Raw genomic sequence first — 22,048 nt, forward strand, 5'->3', positions numbered from 1 at the left:
TTTCAGTTTCTTCTTTCCATCTTTCCTGTGTTGCTCAAATTGAGAGCTATCAAAATGAGCCTTGAAGAAATAAACAGAAATTTTACAAGGCGCTTCTTACGGTAATTTTACTAGTAGCAAGTGTGGGTAGTAAATATATAGGTATATACAATTGCAAAAGTTATACTGCAGGTAGCGTGAGAGCAGCCAACAAGCACTAATTTCAAACCTTACCGAACTGTGTAGTGTTCTAATGTGTACTGCAGATATACGAGCTTGTCAGCACCATCCAAAATGCCGCATGAAACTAACAATCAATTATATTCTTGTACCCTGTGCACACAGTCTAGCTACAGCACTCTAGCAGGCCTAAGACGTTTGCTAAGACGTTCTTTTTGACATTTATTTTCATACATGCTTGTACACAATGTTCTTCTTACGTCACACAAGCAAGACTCTAGAGTGTAGGAATCCAGTTCTTTCGGCTGACTCGATTTGTCCATACTTTTCTTCCAGCAACATGACCCATGCACAGCAGGCGGACATTGCTCTCAACCTTCCAACACGGATCTCGTTCACGCGCAGTTGGACTCCTCTCTCTCTCTCTCTCTCTCTCTCTCTCTCCCACTAACATTATTGACAGATGACTGTGCAAGCAAACGAATTGCTCTAAAGAGTACAATTCAGACATTCAAAAAGAGACTAGGTGATTACTGGCAACAGAGGAAAGAATAGGCTGTGTGTTTCCGAAAGAACTTTCCCACACGAGGCAACTATACTAACCATTATTCAGAGGCTAGCATACGCATCATAAAAGACATCCTTTTCCAAAGGAATAAAGCTTGGAATGTGGTACAAATGTTCAATCTTCTCACACAGACTCGCAAACTGTATTACCAGCGACGTTTAATATCTGTTGCCACAAACAGATTAGATCATTTTGTCTCTACAAGATTTACTGTGACAGGAGTAAAAGCGTACACCATTCCATCTGACGACATTGTCGCAACAGATGACCCAGACGTTTACACTGTTGTGAGTCAGTCAGATAAGAATACAATGTGGTAGTAGACTTACAACTGGGTGAGTGCACCTGTCCCATCGGAATGCAAAGTCAACCTTGCAAACACCAATTTGCAGCAGCAATGAAGTATCACAAAAGCAGTGTCAATACTATCCCAACGTATTCGCCTCAAGGCCGTCAGCTTTTTGCAGCAGTGGCATTAGGACAACACTGCCAACCCGTTTCCTTTTCCAGTAGTGTCCACCAAAAAGCAGAAGAAGAACATCTAAAGTCTCTTTCCATCAGTATGAATTGGTCTGACAAAGATATCAAACGTTCCTTTGAAAAAATTGCTCCTTGTTCCTGTGAAACAACTGAAGTAGCAACTGCAGCTGACGACAACAGTGATTTTAGTAATACATTTCAAAGAGATCAAGCACAACCAATTAACAGAGGAAGCTATGAAAAGTCAAGGGACGTCATTGAAAGAGTACTACAGGTCACTAAAGATATCAAGGACGGACTGCATGAAAGTCATGTCACAGACAGCTTCATAGCTGCAGTAGAAAGGTTTTGTTCTAATTATTGGAAACTACAAGGCAAAGGAATCCACTTGCCTGGTACACAGCAGCAACTGCGTTCTGCTGTACATATGTTTGGTAAAGAGGTGGGAGTCAGAAAACAAAAGAAAAAGATTCGAGTGCAACCTACTGCTGTAGCTAGACGACACTTCAAGTCCTTTTCTACCCGTCCAGCATCAGCAGGACGTCCAAGTTTGTTCATGAAAGCCGAAACTACAACCAACACGTTCAACAGAAACATTATCCCCAAACGAATCCACCAGAGAACAAGGAGAAACTACAATCTGACAATAAGTTTGAAAACAAATACCCCTAATGCCATCTAAACTGTACAAGGATACAAGATTTTTGAGTTGAGGAAACTGTTCATGTTAATATTCCTTGATATAAAGAGAGAAACAGATTGTAATTACATTGTTCAGAATGAGTGTTCAGAACAAGTCATTCCAGTTTTATGTCCAGCAAACTGTGCACCTACTAGAGAAATAGGTATCTTCATTGTGTGTGTTTTAATTTTATTTTAAAATGGATCATGGATTGATTCTATGTATTTTAGGCTAACGAAAAACTGTTCTGTGGCAACAGACTGTCCGGATCAACAACTTCCTCTAATCCTGCCTGTATGCCATACATTTCTTATGCAAACAAATTAATTGCAGTAACAGAAGAGTACATGATTAATAAACAGGTTCTTCTGCAATAGTTACTAGTATATACAGTAGTGGACAAAAGTATTTGCCGGGTAGTTTTTGTTGTTGATTTTTCATCATATTCTGGACTACAGAATGGAAATAAGTGCTGATATGAGCATAAATTGATAAGTTAGTTTGTTTTCAAAGGTTGTAATATTGTTTGCATTGAATATGCTTTGATAAGTTGTAATTTAAACTTAATTAATCTGTTTTAACTAGGTTGTAACAATAATCTTAATTAAATTGCAACAACCAAATGATTTAGACTCAATTCTGTACCAATTAGTCTTGATTTTCCCATTGCATGACCAACATTGACCAAGAAGTCGCTTTATTAATATTTTGTGCTTCCACCCAAACACAAACATCCTGAAAACCCTTGAAATTTCTTGCCTGGCAAATACTTTGTCCACTACTGTATATACACACTTATAAATTAAATTACTATTTATTAAATCACATTTAACGTTCAAAATACTACCATAAATACATAAATTGTGCTTTAATGTTACTAAATACTGTATTCTAATAAATTAATAATTACTTAATTAACTAATATCAATTAACTAGCAAAATGTACAAACCTCTGCCGTCTTGTAAGATAGCTGCATCACGCAAAGCTTTTCTGGAGTCAATTGTTTCTCGAGAAAGTCGATTTCTGCAAAGAAAACGGTTTGTAGCAACCAACATTCCCCATACTGGGGCTCTCCTTTCACTAGCCACTGCTGTTTACTGAGTGTGGTAACTGCTCGCAGAGAAGCGCAATTCCCACGATCTGTCAGCATAACAACACATTTCGAACTACTAAATCATGCATGATCCAGCATGCGTGCACGTGAGAATGGTCTACCGTGCACGTGCAAGTTAAACTTATCCGGGCTAAACATCCGGGATGTGTGTGTAAAGTGGACCCCCAAAAAAATTTGCGAAGCTACGTGTGCAGGTGTTTCTATCTCAGTTTGATATCTACCTTTGCCTGACCTTGCACCGTCACGAAGTGCAGCACGTCATCGTTGGTACAACCAGCTGTACCGAATGCAGGAACTTTGTTTATTATCCGAGCAGCTAGAACCTTCATCCCTGCTTCTCCTAGATACACTTGAATTAGATAACGTCAAGTCCTTGTCAACGCGCGCTAGGCAGCGATCGACTTTCTTTGCAAAGGGTAAAAGAGCGTTTTAGCACTTCAATCCTGCCCTCTCATCGGTTTCGGTTGTCGTCTTCTTTGTTGAACGGCTAGTTCGTTCAAGCGACATATTTAACACGTCCTAGTGGGGGCGTGGTTGTAGGAGAAATGACTCAGAATTGCCATCAAGCACTCTAGGCAAGTGTTCTGCGTTCTGCGGCGTTTCAGATAGCTGAATTTAATCAACTGCAGTCATTTGAAACCTAGAGCTGTTGCTGAGAAGGTAGGAAGGCAAGAAAATGGGTGTCCGACGATTGGGGCCGTTACCATCGGCGTTTGACCGACTGTAACTCATACAGTTCTTGGCTGACATGCAGGGTAACGACACGATTTGTAGGTAAAGAGTTGTTAATTAGCAATATATAAGTAACTAGGCTGAAGGATGCGTGTGTGCAATTTAGACGCTACTGTCCGGTGAACGATGCGTTTGTCCGATGAACGGGTTAAGCAAGGCTCCGCACTGTTTTCAATCTCACTCTAGGTAGAGAAGAGGTATAATGCTCTCTTTTGATGGGCTCAATTACAACTTGGATACCTACATTTATGATGTGGTAGGGACTGCGTTCAAAAACGAATAACTGAGAATTCGCGTCCAGAATATGATGGTGTCCGAGGAACGGGGCTGCGCTCTAGGTACTGTAGTCGTCGTTTCGCGATCGATCAAGACAATTGAAATGTACAGTTTAATTAATTAAATTAACTTAATTAACTAGTATACATGCCGTTGTAACGACATGCAGTGTAACTGTTAGGGTATATTTGCTGACATACAAATTGATATCGGCAAACATTGACTATGTATAGTGTTAGATACAGCACAGTGTATCAAACTGTAGTACGGTTACGTGTTGACTGCGAGTGGCATACTGGTTACCATGCAGTCAGCTTCTGGTGTTTCTCTGTTGTTAAGTACAGAATCCCTAGCTACAATACAAAAGGATGGGCGACAGAACTTCATGAGGCTTTTTCGTCGTCGTTTGGTCACTTGCACGAATCGTTCTACACTGACTTGTAGTCGGACACGGAAACGATTTTTCTGTGTGTACACACGAACCTCAAGTTTCTCCTCCCCACAACCACGTTTCATTTAATAGTAAGACTGTACAGTCACCAGTCTCGCGTGGCCAGACGTTCGCGCGCGAGGGGAGGGGCGTGTAAATCGACTGCAGGCAACTAAGACAATCGCCATTACCAATGTATGGATTATTTGCTAGATCGATTACTGCAACAACCGACATTTCTGTGAGTGCATGAGAGAGTCTGCGAGAGCGTGATGTCATCCTCCATTCCTGTAGCAAGCGACAACGTACACTAAGTACTTGCACACAGGACAACACACAACTTTGCCACTAAATCACTAAATACTGTACAAAACAATCACGTCAAAAAAATCTTCCAATTTATAGACGAATATAATACTTCTGTACTACATTAGTGAAATAGAAACGCTTGCACATGCACAAGAACTTGATAATGTATATGTATGTACATGCTAAAGCAACCGGCATACCACTGCCACACTGGATATGTCCTAACTTGACTGAACTTCATCTAAACTTGTGGTGCTTGCTGTCCCTCTTGCAGAATCGTCTGGTGAAGGCTGCAGTACAAGCTTTATTACATCAGTGTAGACAGACAAACGGAATGTCAAACAAGATAGACAACAAACTGACAGACAAACAGACACACGACAGACACACAGACAGATTGCCAGGACTTTTAGTTAGTTGTTTTTAGTTTGATTTAGCCTGTAATAGTTCAAATTTATGAAAATATTTTCTTTGACAGACAGAGACACGGACGGACAGACACGGACAGACAGACAAACAGACGAACAAACGGACTGTGGATCAGATGAAGAGACTGACAGACGGATGGAGACAGAGAGACAGAGTGACTAAGGAACAGGCATACGGATGGATGGAGGTCCTAATTAGCCCCAATGTCCAACATTACACATGCATGGTATGTCGTTGCACACTGGCTGCCATGCAATACAGAAACATAGATCAACCCTATATAAAAGTGCCTATGGACAAGCAGTGAAACAAGGAGCTCAACCACAAAAAATTTTCTGTAGACAATTCTCTTTCAACTTGGACAACTTGCATATTGCATAAGCAGCAGCAAGCAACTCTATCATTTCAAAGCCCCATGATCGCATAACAAAAGTCAATAGGAACACCATTTACATCTTTACATCACACCACAGTAGCGAAGGGCACAAGGTAACTTTCTCGGGGTTCATGAACAATGATGACCACACTTCCCTCTGAAGATCATCCTAACAACTAACTCACTCAACCTCCTTCCAAAGCAACAGACACCACACCCAGTCACAAACACCTAAAGCCATCGTACTACACAAACTAACAACAGAGATCGACATCCAAAAAACAGACAACAAAGTGAACAAATTTCTTTCATCAATTTAGCAAGTCACCATGCACTAAAACAAACATGAAAGAGTGTATCAAACACGTAACATGCCAGCCACTGACACAACCGGACATATAACAGAAAGACATCGTTTAACATGAAAAATTCTTACTCTGCACACTGAATTACTGTGATAATTCAAAACCACATTTCTTCGTTCCTCTTCGGCAACCGCTTCGTCCTTCCAGTGCTGGTAGTTTGTTTGAAGATGACTCATTATTTCGGGTACATCAGCAAACACATCCCAAGCAGAAAACAGGTCCAATACAAAGTACTCAATAAACTGAAGCTGAGACTTTGGTATATTGCAGGTAGTCCTATCAAATACAGGAAGATTCACAGGAAGTCCTTGTCTCTTCTCCTCCTCAGTCTGCAACACAAACGTAGTATCAAACAATCTGCAAGGATAGTCTCCAGTCTCACAACGCTCTATGAGTACAAAGAAGTAGAGAATCTTACTTGTTTGAAGTATTCTTCTGATATTCGTTTGGTCCACTCTATACACATATCTTGTGGTCGACATGGATTAGCAATGTCGGCTGTTTTGATTAGAATCCGCTTCGCAGCTATCTTCGCATCTTGGGTCACAACAATCTGAGGCTGCTCACCGTCCACCAGAGAGTTTACCTGCAAACCAAACGTAATAAACTAACAACAATAATAAACAAATCAACAAAAAGCTGTGCCAAAAGCATGACGAAAGACTCTGTCCGCAAATCTCCAAAAAACTTTATACACCATGTTGTAGGTGTTGAGTATTTACATATGAGTATGTCAGATGACACTCCACCTGACGAATCGATTGATATACAATCTTCATAATATTATCAGTGTCTGCTGTTGTGATAGAAGAGACCAACAAACACTACACTACAATGAACCTTAGATTTATCCACATTTCAATATCCATAAAACTTTCATTAAACCCACTCGGTTCAGTAAACACAAATTCATTATGTTAGCAAAAGAGGACCATATGCAAGTATACACACACACACAAACATCTTGACCAATCAGTAACACGAATTCCAACTGCTAGCAGTACACAGTCTGCACACCGGTGTAGCATGGTCCTTAAGTTTCGGAGGGGGGGCTAATAAATTTCACTGCAAATAATGCCCTTTTTGCAAAACCACGCCCATTTTCTACTTTCCTCGCTCGCAGTTTGTAGACATGTAAGTAAATAGTATCGATTTCAGGTTACAAATAAACTGTGGCACTGAGTGCCGTCAGTATGCGTAAAGAAGTGGAAGCTTTGTCACAGTCTGTGCCAAAAGGTTTTCTAGGCTTGCTGCGATCATCAAATTAAATGTCATCTAGATGACAATAGAATCTAGAATACTAATTCAGTGCAAAACCGACGCTGACCAATTTAGCATTTCGTAATGTAGCGAACAATAGGTCTAGCTAGTTAGTTAGAATAACCTGAACACAAAGTGGAGAAACTATGGACTGCATACAAATCGTTAGACAGTGGAGCCACCGGGAGATTCCATTCTGATCAATCGGGTTGACGACTTCAAATTTACTTAAAAAATAATTGATGAATAGGCTTCTGCATTTTTAATGCGCTCTTCTTTGACTCTGCCATTGCCGGGTAGAGTAGCAAACGTCTTAAAAGTGATGGGCATGCGCACTTCATGTGTCCACGACTTCTCGACACTGTTTATATCATATGATTGAAATGATGATGTGTATTATCAAAGAGATAGTCAATGTCGTCATCATCATACTACTCTACGATTAATTAAGCAGACTGTTTAGTAACTTAAATTATTATAGTTCTGCTTGAAGCAGAGTGACACGCCCAAATTGTTGGGCTATGCCTCCCCAGGCCCCCCTGGACGCTACGCCGGTGGTCTGCACGAGCTATCCTCAACAGAAGTACTCATACATGCTTTATGGCATCCTAACTTCTACTTAATTGGTAACCAACTGAAAATAAAAAAATTCAAAATATCAAGACATGAATACAGCAAAGCAAGACACATTGCCACAATAGCATAATTGTGATAGTGCAAAACTTATAACTCTAGACGTGTTCATGTGAGACCCTAATACCTCACACTCCTAAAACCAGAATAAAAAGTATGTGTTCCGGCTAACATGCACATTTTGTATACTATACGACATCCACTACGACTACATGTCCACATCGTCAAGCACGTATAGCATAACATACACACAAAACAATATCTAATATATTACCAGCGTGTCAACAGCCATTACCTTCATTAGATTCTCAAACTTCTTGAGATACTCAAAGTGTTTCGTCATGTCGGTAGCAAGCACCATGTCCACAACAGACTGTCTTACTTTTCTGTAATCATCCCTAATAATTACAATGCACGTTGAACAGAACAAATTAGAGAACATCACGAAAACACTGACGGTGAAAGACCCTTGAAGATATTACAGCCCGGTGTCGTGGTTGTCAGTTTAAATGAAAATGCTGCATGATGTGATTCCAATACAGAGCTAACATAAGAAAGCATTTCAAACCAATACACATGTGAATCAATCTAAACAGAGTCACAAGGAGAGCAAACAAATCTGGAAGTTGCAAGAACAAACACCACACACACACACACGCACACACACACACACACACACACACACACACACACACACACACACATCATCATCATCATCATCATCATCATCATCATCATCATCATCATATACATTATACAGCAAATAGATCAGTACACAAACAGAAACAGACACAACAGCTGCAGACAAACCCGAGATACATAATAAGGTAAGGAAATCATCAACAAATGTGAGTAGACTACTGGGCGAATGGCAAGCAGTAGACACTCAACCAAGTGCACACACTAAAGCATGCATGAAAACAAGAAGGCAGAAAGACAAACTATGAAATGTTTGACAGTACACACTGCTCTAGTAGTACTCACATGTCATTATATAGAATAGCTAAATCATCGCCAGAACTACATAAAAACGAGTTCGTCTTTCCAGGGTGATTTATATCGTGAACGACAGCAGCGACAAGGACAGCCGCGACGTCTAACGAATCCAACATTTCCTTCACGTTTGACTGCTCCAGAAAGTAACAAGCGGCATGAAGAACGTCAGCTGCATGAGTTGAGTTGTGATACGTATTGCTAGAATGATAATTTCCCTCCATGAGTTGCAACCAGTGACGAAGTGTGTTTTCGGGAATATTGAGAATCTTGCTCAAGTTGATACGACTAAACAAACGCTGACCCAGCCAATACAAAGGCCTACAGAGTACACAACAATATAACAATTTTTTGCCAATCCAAGACAGAAGATTATGGCCAACATGTACGAAGTATCCATGCAGTATTTGTTGCCTGCTCTAGAGTCACATTTGCTAAGTGAAAGTCACTAGTTTATGTCGCTGTATCACACTGCGTCCACACTAGACCAGAAATGGATATAATCCAAGCGTCCACACTGCACTTTGAAAATGATACCTCTGCCTCTTCTTCGGTATCATGTGACTGATGGTTGACGTGTATGTGTAAGTTCTTTGCTTGTGGAGAGCGTTGATACAGCGACGCAAGGCAATTGAAATTGACCCGAGAACTACGAAGAGTGAGGAGGGTTAGATGTTCCGGCTAAACTCAGAACACATGAAGGTAACGCCCACTATTTTCATAACTAGATTCTGCTATCGATGTAGATCGCATCTACCTCTTGATGTAGATTGGATTTATTGTGAAAGTGGATTAGGTGCGAATGCGAGTCATGCGACGCTTGCAGTCGGATCGCGATCCAGTTGCCAGTGTGGACAGGCCTTTACTTTGTCTCAAGGTTGTTAATTTCTTAAGTGTAAAACAGTCAAGACAGGAGTCACACATTTGTCTTTGTGAGACCAATAATCTGGAGTGCCTACAAGGACTAATTAAGAAATAAATTAAGTGGCTGTGTATTACTAAATTAAGAGCTGAGTGTCAGTGATAAAACAGTAAATGCGCTTAAGTTAACCTACAAACGGCTCACTTGTGATCGGAAACTAGCTCCAACTCGAGGATCCTAAACTCCCATGATTCACAGCCTCTCAATGCCGAATGAATACCTGAAGATGCTTCTGATAACTCAGGCAACTTGGGCAACTTAGGACTACCAGGAGCTTGTGATCGTAGATCAGCCAATGATGCAGTTTGAAGTTTCCGTACAGATGGCTAAACACATCAACAAAAATACAAGTGACATACTTCACGTAATAGCCATGCGCCACTTGCATGACAGGTTTTTAGGTATATGGTGTTTCCATTGGTCACCTTTCTACTGTATTTACACAAAGCATCTATTGTACTCTGGGTATCTCTGTTCATTAACCTACAAGCACTGTACAGACCAATAGACCTGGAACATAAGCCATGATTACACAAGGCCTGTTACATCATGTCCCGAGCTCGACCCTGTTTGCGTTCACACGTCCATAGCCACCATCAACATCTCAGCTAGATGTGCAGGATCTGAAGTGTGAGTTAATCACGCTGTCCATAAACAATGGTGGGACAAAGAAGCATCCTATGGACTGACGAAGAGGTGGCGTGGCAGCACTCATTTGGGCATTCCTCCTCGGTAGCTTTCCTTCGATTAACTAAAATTACTTGAAAAGCACGTGAGGCGAGTTCACAATCTTCCACCATGATTAACTGCATGCTTGCTAATCGAGGTATATGGGGTCTGACCCCAGCATTCAAAAGTGAGTGCCCCTGTGGGCCTGGGGCCCAACTAAATACACACTTACACCTGGATTCAGCCTGGGTCCCATAACGTCATGAAAATGAGCTATAGAGGCAGACAAAGCCAACCAGAGCTGCCAATTGCTGTCTTGCTAGAAAATGATTTGTACCAACAATTTCTTCTCCAAGTTGCCCACACTGCGACTTCCCAAGCATTGCACTCAGAACATACAAATGATGCAACACATATCATGCAATACACATCACACAATACACATCATGTAATACATATCACACAATACATATCACACAATGCATATCATAGTCACGCGTAGCCAGGCCCTTTTCCGCCGCGTCATCCTTCCGCACGAAATGGGGTCTGGTGAACAACCTTTGATGTCACTGTGTGCCGTGTAGCCAGTAAAGACCGGATTACGTTTCTTAAATGCTTCACTGAAGACCAGACTGGTATGCACGCAGTGCAATCCTATCTCATTAGTTTCTCTTGTTTTGTAGAGAACAACTTGAAGACTACAGCTCGAGTCGTTGCTATTTGTGAAATCTGCATGTGTACAGCAGCAATTAAATGTGGCTGCGGGAACATTGACTTAAATTCCAGGACCAGATATCTCTCACTCTGGACTGTCCGCGGTCGCTGTAGACGTCAAAACAGCAAACAGCATCGAGTACGTTCGCATTCAGTCGACGTTGTGACACAAGCGCATAACGCTAGACATACGACGTCAAGCCTGCCGACGTCAAGCCTGCCGACGTCAACGTTCCCACAGCCGCATTTAATTGCTGCTGTAGACATGCAGATTTCACAAACAGCAACGACTTGAGCCGTAGTCTTCGAGTTGTTCTCTACAAAACAAGAGAAGCTAATGAGATAGGATTGCATTGCGTGCATACCAGTCTGGTCTTTAGTGGAGCATTTAAAAAACCAAATTCGGTCTTTAGATAGCCCGATTTCTGGCTACGCGGCACACAGCGACTTCAAAGGCTGTTCACCAGACCCCATTTCGTGCGGAAGGATGACGTGGCGGAAAGGGGTCTAGCTACGCGAGACTATACATGTCACACAATACACATCACACAATACATATCACGCAATACATATCACACAATACATACCACGCAATACATATAATGTAATACATATCATACAATACACATCACACAATACATATCATACAATACACATCACACAATACATATAATGTAATACATATCACATAATATATATCACGCAATACATATAATGTAATACATATCACAAATACATAATGTAATACATACCACACAATACATATCCAGGGCTCAAAAATAGGTCCAACTAGTTGTCGTCATTTGACGAGTTTCCAAATTTTTAGGCCGTCAAAATTTTTAGTCTAGGGTGTCATGTTGATATCAATCATGGTGTTTAGTGGTATGCCGTCATTTTGTACAGCCTCCTAGAATTCAGTGCAGTGCAAGCATACAGCGCAGTATTTCCATAATGGCATGCAACTGACACAAAACATTACCGCTGAGCCAATGGAAACGACCTGCTAGATTTTACAGAGCTAGACATCTTTACAGAGCTAGACATCTTCACAGAGGCAAGAAAGACAACAGTGATAGCTAATTGAATTAGAGATTAAACTCATACCACCTCTCTTTGTCAAAACAAGGTGGTGTTTCAACCAGACTTCCACATATCACATTGCGGAAGTTGTCCGTTTCTTGCTACTAAATATCTACCTATTTCGACCTACAGGATTTACCATTGTCTCCACTGCTCACAAACTCATGCCTTTACTTTGTCGGAATCCTGAGATGGCTCTTGCAAGCCCAGTTTCATTATCTGGGATATGAGCAGTTTGTCAACCTACAGTGCGCTGCTGGCAGTACATACTACGCGTACATGTCATTATACGACAAACAAATGTCGAATGTGATTGTCAAAGCGGCACATGTTTCAGTACAGTACAGTTATCCACCTGCATACCAAGAAAGTGATTACAAACTAGCGTTGGTCTGCTCTAGTGGACGACCTAGACTAGAACGTTAGTCGTCAGTTGCAAAATTTAACTTGTAAAATGATGACTTGATGACCTATTTTTCGAGCCCCGAATTATCACACAATACATCACACAATACATATCACAAAATACATATCATGTAATACATATCACGCAATACATATTAAACAATACATATCATGTAATATATATATATATATATATATATATATATATATATATATATATATCATGGGATACATATCATGGAACAGCAACCACTAAATGGAGTTGTGAGTGACTACCACAGCTATTAGCACCTCAGACAAAAACCACTTTGCTTAAGCTACTCAAAAGCTGTCTAGACTTACAACTAAATTAGCTCATGCATATACAAACAAATATTTTACAAACACATTTACCTAAAAGTCTTACAATCACTTACACTGCAAGCACTTTTAAATAATTTGAGCACCAAGAGGCAACTATGTAGCACTATGACTACATGGGAGCAACAAAGAGTAGGTCATCATCAGAGACTAGTCTAACTAACTTACCCCCATCAGACCACCAACAAAGTCACGAGTCCTTGGATCATCCTCAATCATCATGCCTGTCTGCCAAGGAAGGTAAAGTTCAGTCGATCTCAACAAATCCTATAATACAATACATCAATCAACTCAATTGTGTCTATATATTTGCTATAGCTGAATAGCCCTGTTCTCGGCACAGACATATTAGATTATTAGTTGTTAGTCAATTCAATCCGCAACAAAATCGTCGATTGCCGGAAGGGTTGAGAAGGACGACCATGTGTACAGTCCACACGGGACTGGTGCAAGCGTGCATTCGAATAAACTGGAAGGTGTAGCATTCCGTGCACTCCGAAGAAATCCGGCCACATCACCATGTACCTTCAGATGTTTGGTATGGGGAGCCAAATTCGGGCGAAGATCCAACCTGGAGATACACGCTTACACGCATACAGACAGACAGACAGCTCTCCTTTATATATAGATAAACTCTGTCATAATCAAGGCATGTTTACCAAGTATTACGTCAGTGTCTACTGCATTAAACATGGCAGCAGTGTGCGAAATAGTCTTTGATTGACCACCAGACATCGGTTGAGAGTAGAGACCTCGCAACACTTCAAGAAGTGTATAGCAATGACATGTGCAAGCGAGCGTGTGCATGTACACGTAGCCCACCATGTCTTTTTCCAATATCTGAGCCACCACACTAAAAGGTATACAAGTACAACAAACAAAGTGGTTTGGGTGGAAGCGTATGTTTGCCCATTCATACATGTATAGTTGAGGACCACATGATTAAATAATGTAGTGGATTCATGACAATCTTGGGTTGCCTCGAAACCAGTGATTCGAGGTTGGTACATGCATACAGTGCCCATGTATTTCTGTGTTGCCAAACCGAATCTCTTGGGATACACTGCACAGGTCAACAAAAGACACTTGCCGCTATGTCACTTGATGTTGCAACATGTACTGTACAGTGGCTCTGATAAAAGAATCATGCCACTACAACGTAGCTAATAGAACTACAACGGTGAATTTAACACACTTGACAAACTACTAAAAAAGTCTGACTAGTGGCCAAGCTCAGAGACAGACTGTCATCGCTTCGTCTGACAGACTCCGTCCTCGCTACAAATCAGGCTCATCCGCATATATTCTGCATTCCCGTTCAGTTCTTCAACTGTCATACCCAGTCAGTTTTGGAAACATCATCTTCATCTGCCTAGGCGCCATAGCTAGAGATGTCGAAACTGCAAAGAACACTAGTGGCAGTCTACGTACAGTTCAGTGACTTCGTGCTATCCTGTCAAACTAATCGTCTTCTGGTTCTTACAACCGATACAGAAAACGTCGCTCGCAAGTATCGCTGAGATTCCTATCTTGGTGTGTGGCTGTGTCCACTGCATTGGTTGCGCATGCAACCCTTGAAGCCCCAGCGTGTGTACGTAGCACGCAAATACGGGATTTGACACCTGACACGTGTACATGCTATGCCACCAGACACAATACTCCTAAGATGAGTGTCTGTCCGCATCTGTTTCGTGCGTGAACTCTGGAAACAGCGTGTGTTGACATAACAGAGAAATGTGTGAGGATGTGGGTTGGTCATACAGAATTCAACGCCTGACGCTATGCCACTGAACACAATGTCTGGCGAAAGCACGAAAGGTCGGACAAATGTTTCATTTGGTCGGTAAATGTCCGATGTCCGGCCATTATTTCGCACACTGGTAGCATATCTGCGCTTGAATAAGCCTATACAGGATACAGTACTCACCATAACTTTTTCCAATGACTGGTAAAAGCCATTAGGACTCTGTTCTTGAGCTCTGTTCAGCATATTCATCACCTGCAACACATCATCCATCAGCTTCATAATTACACAGTAACAACATCAATTAGGTTATGATGCAAACAAGAAAGAATAAACACTATTGATGATGATTCAGCAACATAACACACAGTACACTTGAATTCATAACACACATTCAAACCACAAAGCCTGTGGTCAACCTCCCACTCCAATGGTATACATGCAATATTTTCATTTTTGTATCTTTGCTTTGGTAGTAAACAGTACAAAGCAGTTCTCATCGTTTATGGCAAGCAAATACCTTGTAACTAAAAACCTAAGAAAATTCACAAACCAGTGCATCCTACAACATCCTCATACAATAGTCTATAAAGCTTATTCACCAGCTTTTGCACAGCATGCTCCTTTCTTTTGAGTCAGACCAACATGACATTTTGCAATGCAATGTTGACGTTGACCATCACCGAGGCTAGTCTCACTCTGATTGTGCGAAAGCAAGCACAAGAGAAACACTACGCAACTCAAAAAGGCTTCCAGTACTGTTGACAAGCCCTTCAGGATTCACTTAAGTGCTTCCTGTAACCAATCTGTTACCATTAAAGTAAGAAAAGATGAGGCTTCACCACTTGTAATAAACTGACTGGGTTTCTATGACCGAGGATGAAAAAAACTGATGTGAATCAACTGGAATTCACTAATGAGCAACGTCAAGTGTGTGGCTACTTCCCACGTTTCTCTTGCCCATTCCTGTACACATGCATTTGCAGTGTGAATGTCCCTGTAGTAACCATAGCTGTTACATCCTAGTTTGCTACCTTTGTAATCGGTGCCTCTTGAGACAAAGAGTCACGATGCATACGAGAAAGGCTAGGACTTGGAAGCACGGCTGGCGACATTCTTCGTTTGGGAGTGCCTAATCCTGCCAACACAAATACGAATGACTCAAGCACACCTAAACTAACATAAACAACTACTACAAACATTCTACAACAGCACTAAGTTATACAACACAACCACACGCCACCCAAACAAAATGCATAAGCACAATTTTGATAAAACATTATGTTAGAAGGTCAGACGGTACTCACCATTCCTCCCTGGGTACAGAGAAGGCTCAGACTGACTCTGCAACTCCTCCTGCACTTCTGCTATTCGTTTAGCTACTTGTCTCAAGCTATCATGAGCCTCTACTTGTTGAGAAATGTCTCTCTTAATCCCAACATGGTGAATAATGTTACTAAACAGACAACAAAATCAACAAAAACGCGTATCAAACATACAAATTTGACCTGGTGATAAATGCCGTTAGTCTCATACACAATCTGTTACCTACCCTGAAGGTGAAAACACAGGAATAATCCGAACATCTTGAGGATAACTTTCGCCATTTTTTCGTGCCCCAAACGTTCGTCCATGCCACGTCTACAATTCCAACATAAACAATGAGTTTTCAACAACCACACATTCCAATTACTGAGATAACCCGTCCTGATGTCACAGATTCGTTCATGCTCTTAAAGATTTCCTGCACATTCAGAAAGCAGCATAACTCAATACACTCACTCTTTTACTTGTCATAAGTACACACTGACCGGTTTGTTTAGATCACTTTTCACTACTTCTCTCGGAAATTTACCGAGCAGTTCACTTTGTTGGTAACCAGACATCTGCTCGAAGGCATGATTAACATACTGCAACAAAAAAATAAAGATTTCAAAAGTGAAGACTTACCAAAGTTAACACTATAGCTCTTGACCCTACTTAAACAAGTTGAGAATCTCTGAAAGTAACCAGGGGCGTAACTAGTGGGGTACAAGGTCGTTTCCAGCAGTAAACTGGAAGAAATGTTTTTGTAAAAACTGTTCAATCTGATTCAGACAGTTCCATCCAAAGAGCTGAAACTTAACTACTAGAACTGACGAACTGACATGCCTATTTTTCTGCAAAAGTCCCCGAAGAGTGATGGCGCAACTATTTGCAGACAACAATACTGATAGTTTCATGCGCTCTGTCGCTCCATTTGAGGAAGATCAACGTCCATCATGAGGTCAACACAAGGCACTGTTAGCTGAAGTTGCTCTGGTAGTCACAGAATCAGTAGCTGATGAAGCCATAGCAGGCATTGACATTGTTTGGTTAGACAATTCCGGTTCACAAGCAGATTTTTTGTTCAATTTAGTTCTGATTCTGTCAGTACAAACGGTTGCAACACACCTTCAGTTTCAGTTCTAGAACTGCAAATCAAAAGCGCCTCAGGTAACTAACAATGATGTTTCCTGTCTGACACCCAATGAACTACTGGATGAATCACTGGATGACTTTCCCGTTGTCCACAGAGGTTAAATAGTGGACGCGAAAAGTCCTAGGTCACACAACCTCTAGATCTCCTGACCCATCATGGACGCGAAAAGTCCTAGATCACACAACCTCTAGATCTCCTGACCCATCATGGACTACAATGCCAATGCTGACTTGATCCTGTCCCAACACTCACACTCACAACTAATTTAATAATACCAGCCATGTGCAAATAACTTTGGAACACAACGACCATGGAGAACATAGTATACAAAGTATAGTACTGCACTATTATACACGTGTAACCTAGTTTCCTTGCACTCACTGCGAGGCATTTTACATGAATTACACATGTTTCAGGTACCGACAACTTCAGAAGTTTGGCTGAAAAGGTGCCAGTTCACCAAAATTAGTTATGTGGCTCACCTAGGTTGGAATGGCATCCTTATGCGACAGGAAACTAATGCTAGTTACACCCTTGGACTAACAATGTACAAACAGAAATAAAAATATACATGAATTGAAATAACACACACACACACACACACACACACACACACACACACACACACACACACACACACACACACACACACACACACACACACACACACACACACACACACACACACACACACACACACACACACACACACACACACACACACCAGCTAGCTAGCTACAGGAAAAGGTGTCACTGACCAGATAAACATGCACTAAATGACATACAATTAATAATCAGTCATATGACTACTTAGTCAGACAGGTAAACAAAAGTGTTAAAGCTGAGCAACAAGAAATAAACATCAAGCATGCCACAGACAGGCACACAGACAAGACTAACAGACAGACAGACTGACAAAGACAAACAAACAGGTTGCGCTAGTAGAACGTTTGGCTTTAGTCATTGCCTTAGTGTGTTCAGTGTGTAATAGTCATGATTCATGATGATATATTATTTTGACAGACAGACAGACAGACAGACAGACAGACAGACAGACAGACAGACAGATAGACAGACAGACACAGACAGACAGTATGTATATCGCAAATGTTGAAAGTATATGTATTGGACAGACAGACAAACAAACAGACGAACAAACAAACAGACGAACAGACAAGACAAGACAAGACAAAAAGACAAACAGACTGAAACAGAAACAAGACAAAATGAGACAAGCATGTTGACATGCAAATTCACACACAACTACACCAAGTCAGAGGCAAAGAGAGAGCAAGCAAACACATCCAAATGGATAAAAGAAGTCAGAACAAGAAAATGACAAACCAAAAGATAACACATAGACAGAGCAGTCAGAGCACTGATACAGTCAGTAATTACAACCAGAATACCATCTATGAACAACACGGAAATACCCTACACATTCACAAAACTATGAACAGCTGGCAAAAACCACATAAAATGGCAAACAACACTGTATAAAGAGGAAAACCAATAATATCTTACTACCAAAACAAAAATATCAAGACATATAAAATCAACAAACAACTCAGGGTGTGTCCCTCTCTACCTGATATTCTGCATCTGGTGTAGTTATCTCAATACCATCAAAGCAACTCTCAATAGCCTCCCATAACGCTCTAGTTGAGCTGCAAACAACCATTTCAATGACCATAAAACATCCATCTCATAACTCTCAGTGCACATGGCTCACAGAAGTTTGAAGAACAACAATACTTCACCACGTTCAAGCATGACCAGCTCATTGTAACAATGCCCAACGTCATGATTCTCAGTAAGCCTCTACAGATACACATAATACAAGTGAGAGAAACCAAGAAATGCCCAAAACATTCAGTGATAGACATAAAAACACAAGCAATAACTGTAAATTAGCATATGTAAGTGTGTCAAATGAAAACAGCATTGGTATGACTGTAGAATTCATTTACATCTCTGGAAGTCTGTAATTGACAAGTGGCTAGCCAGACAATACTTATGTGGATCATACTAATTTACGACCACCATCACCACCACCACCACAGTACTTACTTTGTTAAAGCCCACTGATAGCAGATCACCAATAAACTCTTCCTCTAAAGTAGAGGAACTTGAAAACAAATACAGCATTAACCCATTTAGATAGTTATGATAGTGATATAATCATTTACACCTAGCTGGCAATATGCCTAGAATCACTGCATACTGACTCTCTCGAACAGATCTCAGCTGCCTAGACATAATGAATGATATGTTAGCTAGGCATCTGTCTAGGCCTGATGGCCTTGCTGTGGTAACTGACTTGCATAACGCAAAACCATCCAAGGCTTCTTGATTCCGTAAATCAATTATGACAACCTAAAAGCAAACCAAGCAGAACAAACAATCAATAGTGACCCTACATGGCCAAGAAGAATACTGGACCGTCCTCTAGCCACAATCGAGCGTAAGTAAGTCACAGGTAGTTTCTAATGCGCAGAGAGCACTACAAAAATATCTCTGTAGAAAAGGTTTCCTGACTAATGACTCTCCCACCTTGTGACACAAAATATCCCACTCTGTATGACCAAACTAGCATCAGTAAATATTCTAACCACAAAGAATATTGGGACCTTCCAAGCCAATGATAAATCTATTACCAAGTCTAATGCCACCATCACCAGCACCATCATGCACTCACTTCTACTCAAGATTCAGTCACCCACCAGTAACCGGCCTTTCCATGCATTCTGTCATTCTCATTGGGAGGGACGTTACTACATTATATGTACATACGGATACCTCCTTACTCACCTCGTGATGTTTCTGAACGAAGCACTCGAAAGCAGGCGCGGCTCCCACAACAACATCACACGAGTAGCCACCCCGTTCCGCAGCCCACCAGAACGCATCGCTCTGTGCGTCCTCACGAGGAAAAACCAACAAAATCTGTCAACAGCAGACAAACGCACTCAAACCCACGACGCAACGAACACACGCAACCCGCGTTACAAATCACCTAACAAATCCGTCCAGAAAACCGTCACAAACCACACACATACAAACTGCATGCCAACACAGCTAGATAACACAGCTAGCACACAGTACAAGTAAGCAATTGGGTTGCATTTGAAGTTCCCGCTGCTGTTATCCACAAATAAGTTTCGACAAGTTTCGATTAGCGAGAGGAACCTATTTTCCAAGTCGCAGAAACCATAAAGCATCATCAGATGGTCAACTACAAGCTGTCAAGCACGCGACGGTAACATTCTTTTTTTTCTGCACGAAAGCACTAACGCCGAACACAAGCGAGTGCATGCACTGACCTGCATCACGGGTTGTGTCAACTTCATGGGTCCAAATTCAACTTCACGCTTTGGCTTGCTGCACTTGCCGGCGGCGCCCTAAAAGAAACAGTAGCATGTCACAGCTCTATCAAATCCTCATCTAATTGACGGAATCACGTCCAAGAGTGCAGCAAACGCACTCTATTGTGGTACGAAGGTTTGCCACCAGAAAAGAGCCGCACAGAATCGCACTGACCTGCCTCCAGTGCTGGGTTTGCGTCTCGGCCTCCATGGACAGCCGCTTCGACTTCAGTGCCTCCTTCAACGTCTCCTCCAACTGCTCGAGATGCCCGACGACGCCGGAGAGGCTCGCCGACTCGCCTCCTTTCGCGGATGCGATCTCTGTTTCGTCACAGTGAGCTCCCTGTTCGACCAGACAGCTCTCGCTCTCGCTCACATGCACGCTAGCACCACATCCCATCGACAGTACACAAACAACCGCCCTCTAACACTCGCTTGACGTCGACAATAGCTCCACGTGAATATCCGTAGTCCGTATTACTCTACTTGCACTACAGTCACCGCTAATCGACGTCAGACGGACGACGTTTCCACACCAAAATCCGGCTACTGATCCAAAAACACGAAATCGGAGCCTGTCGCAGGCTCGTGAACACGACAGCAAGTCGATGTGTATTTAGCAGAAAGTCTGGTAGTTGTGGGAACACCTCGCTTGTGACGTCAGAGCGTAGACAAAGATCTTTGATACTGCAATGTAATTATACAGGCCCTCCCCATTGGGTTATTAGGGTAACACGCTATGTAGAGGACACCGAGTGCACATGCGAGGCAACGCAGCGGTTTTACTTACGACGCGACGGTTAGGACGTCGTTTATTCGTCCACAATCATTTGTCCGGAATTAGAATTAGAAGACTGTAGCCGACGGGATGAGTCGGCCATGATTGCGTTGCGCGGCAGCGGAACACTGTGCGCATGCACCCACAAGAGAGATACCGGCTTACGACAGATACCGGCTCTCGAGATAGAGTGAGGAAGCTGAAGCTACAAGCGTGGAAAAATAGAAATTAATTAGTTAGCTAGGCTTGTCTTTTCTCCCCCGGCCACCACACAATATCCTCTGTATTATTTTCTTTCTACAGACCACAGACAGTAGACAACAAGACGTCGTCGTTTAGCCACGAAATCGCTGTAGGTTGGCTAAATATAGTAAGTTTTAATTACTAGATTAGACAAATGCTTCCTGTAATTTGTTGGGGAGTGCGAATGAGCCTCATCGTGCGTGTACAATGTCGGGCCGGCCTCCTCTGGCTTTCCCACAACAGTGGAGGCGCAAGCGAACCGCCCGACCACAATGAACAATGAATGAATCTAGGAGCTGCTTGAGAACGAGTGAATATTAGACGAAACAAGCTAAACTGTGTGGCGTTTGAAGTGGCAATGGCGCTGGTTCGTTATCACATTAGAATTGCTTGCCGTCATAGGGTAACGTCGGAAGGAAAACTTAATTGTTGTGCAGTCCGGTCGTGATACAGGCAGATCCAGCCCAGAGGCGTGGTCTAGTATAAACACAGGTTCACTT

At 41.8% G+C, this 22,048-nt stretch overlaps 1 protein-coding gene across 1 annotated transcript; it reads right to left on the bottom strand.

Moving 5' to 3' along the window:
- Positions 1–4,757: 4,757 nt before the first annotated feature.
- LOC134191827 (high affinity cAMP-specific and IBMX-insensitive 3',5'-cyclic phosphodiesterase 8B-like) lies at positions 4,758–21,174 on the bottom strand. The gene is made up of 22 exons (XM_062660449.1): positions 20,703–21,174; positions 20,486–20,563; positions 19,974–20,108; positions 19,483–19,538; positions 19,354–19,413; positions 19,233–19,290; positions 18,895–18,983; positions 18,751–18,829; positions 16,513–16,611; positions 16,404–16,445; positions 16,254–16,342; positions 16,009–16,157; positions 15,736–15,839; positions 14,885–14,956; positions 13,126–13,224; positions 9,874–10,055; positions 8,799–9,128; positions 8,272–8,358; positions 8,110–8,212; positions 6,340–6,507; positions 5,993–6,250; positions 4,758–5,041 (listed from the first exon to the last, which is right to left on the bottom strand). Exons 1-22 carry the CDS (start codon positions 20,925–20,927, stop codon positions 4,973–4,975), a joined length of 2,631 nt encoding a protein of 876 aa, XP_062516433.1. The 5' UTR covers positions 20,928–21,174; the 3' UTR covers positions 4,758–4,972.
- Positions 21,175–22,048: the final 874 nt, after the last annotated feature.

Source organism: Corticium candelabrum, chromosome 16, assembly GCF_963422355.1.
Source record: "Corticium candelabrum chromosome 16, ooCorCand1.1, whole genome shotgun sequence".
Classification (NCBI taxonomy): Eukaryota; Metazoa; Porifera; class Homoscleromorpha; order Homosclerophorida; family Plakinidae; genus Corticium; species Corticium candelabrum.

What these genes read in the sequence shown, in the direction of transcription:
- LOC134191827 (XM_062660449.1), bottom strand. Translation starts at nt 20,927, where the DNA reads ATGGGATGTGGTGCTAGCGTGCATGTGAGCGAGAGCGAGAGCTGTCTG. An exon ending in TTGTTGTTCTTCAAACTTCT is followed by an intron (nt 18,830 to 18,894) that starts GTGAGCCATGTG and finishes GGTTGTTTGCAG; the next exon opens with CTCAACTAGAGCGTTATGGG. An exon ending in GCTATTCTATATAATGACAT is followed by an intron (nt 8,359 to 8,798) that starts GTGAGTACTACT and finishes TTCTTATGTTAG; the next exon opens with CTCTGTATTGGAATCACATC.